This window comes from Trachymyrmex septentrionalis, unplaced genomic scaffold (assembly GCF_001594115.1).
Source record: "Trachymyrmex septentrionalis isolate Tsep2-gDNA-1 unplaced genomic scaffold, Tsep1.0 scaffold37, whole genome shotgun sequence".
NCBI lineage: Eukaryota > Metazoa > Arthropoda > Insecta > Hymenoptera > Formicidae > Trachymyrmex > Trachymyrmex septentrionalis.
The window spans coordinates 3,529,636-3,537,656 of record NW_017305536.1 but is presented as its reverse complement, the minus strand read 5'-3'; the positions used below and the strand labels follow the sequence as shown (position 1 = coordinate 3,537,656).

Here is an 8,021-nt window from a genome sequence, read left to right as displayed (position 1 = left end):
ATATATATATATAATCTACATTGATAGAAATGGATATATGTATATATATCCATTTCTATCAATGTAGAGATTAACTTTAATCTCGGTTTAACTTATTTTCTTTTTCCAGTTCTAAGAATTAGAAAAAAAATAAAGAGTGAGTAAAATCGAGATTAAAGTTAATAAAAAGGACCTTAATGAGACAAAGTTAAGAGGAATACGAAACTAATACTTTTAAATATATTAATGTTTATTGCCAAATGTTCTCAAATTTTGAAAAAAAAACTTAATATGATATGAATAATGAATGTCACACGCACAGAATTTTGCATTTTTATGATTTGTTTTATTAATATTGTAATTAGAATTCGAATTGAAGTTTTTTGCAATTTAATCCTGCAATTTTTCTTGTTTTTACGCGTTTTTCTCCAATTGTTGGTTCTCGCTTTAGCCGCGTATCTTGAGAGGTCGTTAGTGCACGAGATTGCCTTTGAGGTTGCCTTCTGAATCTGAGAAGTAAATAATCTCACTAAAATCGACGATTCCATATCACATCAAGTGACCAAGTACACCAGATTCCACAGTGACAGCAGGTGACAATCTATCACACAATATTGCGCGCGTAACGAAATACACATCCTATGATGATCTCGTCGTGTCGTTGTGCTACGAATAACACGTCCTCTTTGAAATTCATCTATGTCGAGTCAACTCTGATCAGTGCAGAGGAACATCTACGACGTTTTCGCGATCACAAACACTCGGATCCTACAGCGCTACAAATTGTCCCTCGACAGAACGTGACTTAGCCTTTACGCTCGCTTATCTTTCTTTATTGTTTTCGATCACGCTGTGACGTTTCGCGAAATTTGCCTTCGTTTCGCGACACACAAGGTTCGAAACACGAATCCACTAATTGTGGAAGATGTGACGCGCAGAATGGAGCAGGATGCGGATGAAACGAATCTGCTAGAAGAGCACACGAAGGTAGAAGAATGGTTGACAGAGAAGAATGTAGATAGACAGCAGGAAATTCAACACTCGGTTGTATTCTACAAGCATGGCGCTAACAACATGGGTAAATTCAAACTCGTTTATATATTCGCTCATCTCCGAGTTCCGATCAGACACTTATCATCACTTTCTCTTGTTAATATTTAGTGTCAGTGGAAAATTCAAACAAATTACAAATGAATGCAGCATGGTTAAAAGGCGCTACTGGGGATGCAAATCTTACATCCCGATTTATCCCGAACTCTGAAGCTGGACTTGTAGAAACTTATCTGTTAATAAGTACATTTTTACTATATTTTTTCCAGATAAGTCTTGCAACATAAGATTGTATAAAATTATCAATAACTTAAAGTTATTACAGAGATTGATGCTTAAGGCTATACTTCGATCAAACACTAATTTATTTAACTCAATGGACAGAACCACTTAAGACAAAATCTGTAACACATAATTAATTCTTAATCTTTTTACAATACCTTAATCGTATTAATAAAATAGTGCTGATTGTGTTAATTGGAGTTTGATCGTTTTTTATTCCAATTTCTATTAGATTTTATTGCAATTGCATTGTTATTACAGGAGATACACTGAATTTACAAACAATAGATGAGTCACAAGATCCACTGTCAGTTAGTAATAAAGATTTCGTAGAAAGTTCAGTTAAGTTTAAGCAGAGAAAGAATACAAAACCATTAAAGGAACAAAAAGAATCTATGAAACGTATAAAGCAACCTGAAAACTGGAAAGTAAATTTGAAGAAAAATGCTAGATTAAAGGGGGAAGAATACATTGGGGTCGGAGGTAAATACAGAGACGATAAACAGATTGGATTAATAGACAAAAAATTAATAATTCGTGTTTTTCAGGCAAAATAGTGCCAGCTAAAAAGATGGGACATCCCTGCGTTTGTCGCATGCATTGTGCGGAGAAGATAGATGAGAAGGAACGCGAGGAATTGCACAAGTCCTTTTGGAGGATCTATACGTGGCAACAGCGAAAGCAATATATCGCTAAATCTGTCAAAGAATCTCCGAAACAACGTACTCGATTGCGCAACAATGTTCAGCCAGAGCGTTCTTCGAGATGCCGGCAGGTGACCTTCACGTACTCTCTCTTATTGAAGGGTGAATTCATCACTGTGTGCAAGTCAATGTTTCTCAGCACGTTTGCAGTATCTGAAAAGTTCGTGCGACATGTGATGGAGAAGAAACGAATGTCAACAAGTGGTATCATCGAACCGGACCAAAGAGGTAGGCACGCGCCAAAAACTAAGAAAAGTGAGGACATAAAAGAGCGAGTGCGCGAACATATTAGATCTTTTCCATCTGAAAAATCGACAGATCCTAAGGATCATAGTGGTAGATGTTATTTGGACGCAAATCTAAACATAGCCACAATGCATAAATCCTATGTGTTAAAGTGCAAACAGACAGATGTACCTGAGAGTGATATAGTGAAGGAAAGTTATTATAGAGAAATGTTTAAGACAGAATTCAATCTTAGTTTTAAACGTGTGCAAGCTAAGGAAAAGAAATTGATGTCGAATGTTAGTTGAGATAAAGAATGCAAGAAATGAATTTGTTGAATATAGAAAAATATTTCACATTGGTGCCTAATGATTACAAACATTAAAATTATTCAAAATTAAAATTTAAAAAATATTAAATGACACAATAACAAAAAAGCTTTTTAACATTTATTCATTTAATCCTTTATGTGATATATGCAATCAAATATTAAGAAATATTTCAAAATACAATTAAATGTACAATTAAAAATTAATTAATGTAATTAAAAATTAGTTTGAATAGAATAAAGAATATATATTTGTATAAATTTTAATAGGAATATATAAAATTTCCTTATATTATCTCAATAATTTTTAAGTGTCAGTCTTGTTTAGACATTTTAATCACTTATATTTTTACAATTATTTAAAAAAATTAAAATAAGTACTTTTATATGTTTTTATAAGAGTACAATATAATTTTTACTCTATATTAATTACAGCCTAAATGGTTTATATTACATTGTAAAAATAGTGTCAACTTGTACAAATGTGTTGAAAGTCATTGACTACAACACAACTTGATGCTTCAAAGCATTTGTAGCGCCAAATGGATTGAACCTTTTATTATCATTTAGTATCAGATCTATATTTTTGATTTCTCAAAACTAAAAGATTTCCAAATGATTAAAAGAAAATCTACTAATACTTTAAATAATTATTTATAAAATAGTTCCTACCGACATTATATCAGAGAGACCAACAGCAGTATTTTAAACTGCAACTACAGTTTAATAATAATAAAAATAATATATATTCCTTAAAATTTCAAATTATCACAAGGTCATTATCACATTATTTGTGTTAATTAGCAAATTATCACACTAATGTGATTATTCTTTAAATAATTAACAAAATTGATAAATATATCCCTAATGTAAAATAGGGATATCTCAAATGTCATCTTAAAATCCAGTGAAGAATTAACTGGTATCTTCAAGTGTAATTATTATATCTCATTTGATACTCTTTGAACAAAAAATATCTACGTTATCTATGTTATTTTATATCGAGAAATTATCGTATCTCCTGATATCTTTCTTTAAAATGTCAATACAACAATAATTATGAATTCTTGTTGGCCTGTAAACTAACTTCTTTACATCGAAGTGTTGCTGCCTCTATAGCGGTGATTAATGCCGATCTTAAGCCATACTTTTCTAATTGATGAATAGCAGCTATGGTCGAGCCTGCAGATGAAAAAGTAAAATATATATTGTGGCTGAAAAAAAATAGAGATTTTAATTAATATAAGCAAATTCTAACCTGCTGGTGAAGTTACGTCATCCTTGAGCTGTCCTGGATGGAGGTTTGTCTTGAGGACCATTGCACCAGCACCTAAGACAGTTTGTGCAGCGAGCCTATACGCAATAGGCCTAGTAAGTCCCATTTTAACTCCACCATCGGCCATTGCTTCGATTACCATATATATCTAAAGAATTTCATTTCTCATTATAATATCTAAAGATTTTCATTTCTCATTATAATAATAGTCATTTTCTTAAAGATGGAAAAAAATAGACTTGATAATTTAAAAATAAAAAGAAAGATCAATAACGCGAATTATACGATTAAAAAAACCCGTAAAAATATAAAACTCACTTTTCGTTTCTCTATCTTTTAAATTTAATTCCAATAATTATTTATAAAAACATTACAGCAGATTGTTCACAACTAATTAAAAAATTAAAACTGGAATGTTTGCTCACATAGGCAGGACCGGAACCGGCCAAGGCAGTTACAGGATCAATGAAATATTCTGGGACTTCTTCGCAGGTGCCTATGGAGCAAAATAGTTTTTCTGCGATCTCCGCATCTTCGTCACTCGCACATTTTCCACGCGCAAACACCGTAGCACCGCAGCCAACTAATGCAGGTGTGTTCGGCATTACTCTTATCACGGGCGTTTCTTTTGGCAGTGCCTGAAAATATTCTCTGTAGTATAACAACATTGTTCTTTTTTTTTCCTTTAAAAATCTCTTTTATCATAAGCCATAATGCATTAACAAATTTTTGTTCGATGATAGAGCTGTGTTACCTTTTCTAGTGATTTCAGAGAGATGCCCATGGCGATGGAAAGGACTAACTTCTTGTTGTCGTCTACTCTAAATTCTGATAATACCTTTGGTACAACTTGCGGTTTTACCGAAAGGATTAGCACGTCACTGAAATCGATGACAGGTATATTCGCAAAAACAGTACTTGATCCCATTTTCTGAAACGTTGAATTAGATATATAGGTTTTGACACATGTAATAATACATTTAACAGTGTGGTATTTATTATGTGGAAATAGACATTTTCTTTATCAAAATTTGATTATTATAAAATATTTTTTTCATATAATTTTATCGTCATATTATGTACAGTTTTATCTTGATAATCGTCTTGAGATATTAATGACATCATCTTCTATCAAAACATGTAAGACTATTACTATCTGTTCATATATTCTTTCACGCATATCTGATATATTTGATATCATCTAAGTTTAAATCACTGTGTAAAGTATAAAGTGTTTTCACTTATGTAAAATCACTGTGATTTTTCTGAGGGTATTCTGAATTAAACACAAAGTAATGTAATGTAAACGTATGTATTATAACATTACACCTATATTCTCTATTAGGGCTTGATTATATTTAAAATAAAATTATTTAAAATATATGTTTTAAATAAAAAATGATTTATTTAGTATTTATTATTTTAAATAACTTCTTTAAACATTTCTTATTTAATATCGTAAATAAGTTTTTGGAATCTATTTTATATATATTTTTTCAATAAATTATATCAATTATTTTAACTAGTCCTGCTTCTCTACTAATATTAGCAAACGTCTTATATTAACAAGTGCCTTACATATAGAAAGTTTTGTAGATTATTAGATCTTGTGTGCTTTCTAATAAGCGATACAGTGCGATACAGTGATCATGTCATCTTTGCTTAACATTGGCAAAAAACAAGGATGTAATGATCCATTGTGTCACACCGTGTCATTTGTGTCGCTTGTTGGGAGGCACACCTCCCTTCCTCAGTTTGATCACAGTTTTCACAAGTGAAAATATAGCTAAATAGAGATGAACATTTCATAGTCTTGTATCATGATATATATAAATAGAATTTGTAGATACAATTATAGAATTCGCGCACAGATGATAATAATATAAATACAAAATGTTTGAAAATGTTTCGATCAATAATCACCGATAAATATTTGATACATGCGCGATTAGAATATATAGAAATTATAAAACTATGTCTTATCATGATAATTTATTAACCCTGTTAGTCTGTTTGGATCTATTTATCCCAAAATAATTTTGATGTCTCTGTTATATCATTTTTATACGATGAGTGAATGTTCTGGCATTTCATGACTTTATTTTATAGTTTAAACACATTAGTTTGATTAAGAGAGTGTTAACAATCTTTTTATCTTTTTTCTAAAATGTTTAATTGTTACATGTATAATGTTTATTATTTATTTTTGAATTTTCAGTAAACATTTAAACTTGGTATTTTTTTTTTATATTTCTTCGCAAATGTAATGTATAAAATATTGACTTTTGATCATAATATATAAATGTTTTGATCAAGTTAATCTATCAATTTCAAAGTCTCATAAAATATTGTGATATAAAACGCGAATGTTCTTTCTCTCTTTATTAAATATTTTTAATATTAGATATCGCAAAGAATTTACATCTCCGATTATTACCATGGATTCATTACGATGAGAAATCACACCTTATCACTGGCGGTATTCTTATCAAATAACATATTACGAACAAAAGAAGCATCTTTTGATCTATTATCGGAATCTTCCTTATGTGATAAACTGTTTATGATCTCACCTTAAAAGTTTCAATACTGCCGGTATCATTTGGAAGACAGCTAGCCAGTATCATTTCGCCTTTGCTTAAATCTGTAAAATAAGAGAAGTTTCGTGAAATAAGAAAATACGAAAAACATTCCGAGATGTTTTCAGTTTTGTTGATCAAATCAATATAACTGATAGTCTGTATGTCATTAAAATGTGTAACATTAAATGATAAAAATTATATGTCATTAAAAAATATATACATAGGAAAAACTATTTACTCGCTCGTATAAAACCTTTAGCAAGCGCCTGGGCCATTTTTCCCCCGCCGAGGAAACCGATCTTCAGCATGTTGGTATCGATGTTTAGCGGTATCTTTTGTTTCTTCACCTCGCCGTCTGCGAGATGCTGATCACTCACTGAAAAATACAGACGAAAAAAAGATATCACAATTTTGTTCCACAATGCGCATTCGCAGCGAAAGAATAAAAGGAAGATGAATCACGTAGATTATCTTACAATACGCGAAAATCGAATATTATTCGTTTCGACGTACGAACAACAGATTATTTAATAAGTCACTCTACTTCTCTGCATTTCGCAGCGATCTAGTTATAACGGTCGTATTTGTTGCTTTGAAATGGTGATATGAACGCGATAAGATGGCAACTAAAGCTTATAATTTTTTACGTTGCCGAGGTCAATCTCTGTTCAAGCACACTATCCGCATCTCGCGCTCTCGTATCTCCTTTTATTTCTATCGCGTATTATTTCTCGTCACTTTCTGCAGCGCAGATGCTCTGTATTTTTATATAATCTTACGGGAGATAACAGCAATCTTGTACGTCTTATGTGCATGTCATCTAACTTGAAAAACGCGCAACTGACCGCAATTGACCGCGTCGACCACCAAACTCGTTTTGTCATTCGGATTGATTTGTGGTACAGCTCAAATATGTATTTTCTGTTTACAGTAGCATAATGAGAAATATATTAAATCAGCCTCTTTATATCTTTAAGCATTTACCATCTTTTTATAGACGTTCTGATTAAATAAATATTATCGTCACTATGGTTACTTTCAATAATAATGTCGTTAAAATAGCTACATTATAATGACATTATGAGTGTTATATTTTACAGTTTCGTTACTCTTTTCATTTTAATTATATAAAATATATTTAATGAATATTTTATTATATTTTATTAGAATTTAATTAACATTTTTTACATATATTTCTCATACGTACATCGTAATTTCCTACAATTTCCACTGGCCTATTTCTAAAACTTCTAATTGAATTAATTGCACTCGTATATTTTCCATCTTTAATTAATAGTCGAGTCGACACAAATTTAGAGATAGATGAATTTGCCTATGTATTTTTTAATATATATGAGATTAGTGATAAAATAAAATTATGATATGTGTATAGCATATATCATATTATTTTCAATGAAATATTCCTCGACAATTACGTAAGAAAATTTAAAATATTGATAAATATGATATTCTTTAAACAAGCAATATTTATATTTTAATTGCATTAAATAAAAAATTAAGTGTAATTTTACTTTAATTTCATTTAATGTAAATTTAGTTACATTAAATGACAGAAAGAAAGATAATAACAATTA

At 30.6% G+C, this 8,021-nt stretch overlaps 2 protein-coding genes across 6 annotated transcripts in view; one reads left to right on the top strand and one right to left on the bottom strand.

Moving 5' to 3' along the window:
- Positions 1-423: 423 nt before the first annotated feature.
- On the top strand, positions 424-2,614 carry LOC108750797. The gene is made up of 5 exons (XM_018490548.1): positions 424-572; positions 874-1,057; positions 1,141-1,272; positions 1,573-1,794; positions 1,860-2,614. The coding sequence occupies exons 2-5, from the start codon at positions 919-921 to the stop codon at positions 2,546-2,548; spliced, it is 1,182 nt and encodes a 393-aa protein (XP_018346050.1). The 5' UTR covers positions 424-572; positions 874-918; the 3' UTR covers positions 2,549-2,614.
- Positions 2,615-3,543: 929 nt separating this feature from the next.
- The window catches only part of LOC108750798 (pyrroline-5-carboxylate reductase 1, mitochondrial-like), a 7,845-nt gene continuing 3,367 nt past the window's right edge, over positions 3,544-8,021 (bottom strand). The window contains exons 1-7 of one of the 5 annotated variants that reach the window (XM_018490550.1): positions 6,971-7,178; positions 6,665-6,802; positions 6,418-6,488; positions 4,599-4,775; positions 4,270-4,482; positions 3,827-3,992; positions 3,545-3,750 (exon numbers count right to left, since the gene is read on the bottom strand). In XM_018490550.1, the coding sequence (XP_018346052.1) occupies positions 3,626-3,750; positions 3,827-3,992; positions 4,270-4,482; positions 4,599-4,775; positions 6,418-6,488; positions 6,665-6,802; positions 6,971-6,980 (900 nt within the window). In that variant the 5' untranslated portion in view covers positions 6,981-7,178 and the 3' untranslated portion in view covers positions 3,545-3,625. Of the gene's footprint in view, positions 3,751-3,826; positions 3,993-4,269; positions 4,483-4,598; positions 4,776-6,417; positions 6,489-6,664; positions 6,803-6,902; positions 7,179-7,205; positions 7,391-8,021 lie in introns of those variants that run through there. The other 4 variants (XM_018490553.1, XM_018490551.1, XM_018490554.1 and 1 more) reach the window with 4 other exon arrangements.

Excerpts from the sequence above, each read along its gene's own strand:
- LOC108750797 (XM_018490548.1), top strand. The coding sequence starts at position 919 with ATGGAGCAGGATGCGGATGAAACGAATCTGCTAGAAGAGCACACGAAG. Across the intron at positions 1,058-1,140 it reads GCATGGCGCTAACAACATGG|TGTCAGTGGAAAATTCAAAC; the intron begins GTAAATTCAAAC and ends GTTAATATTTAG. Across the intron at positions 1,273-1,572 it reads AGAAACTTATCTGTTAATAA|GAGATACACTGAATTTACAA; the intron begins GTACATTTTTAC and ends TTGTTATTACAG.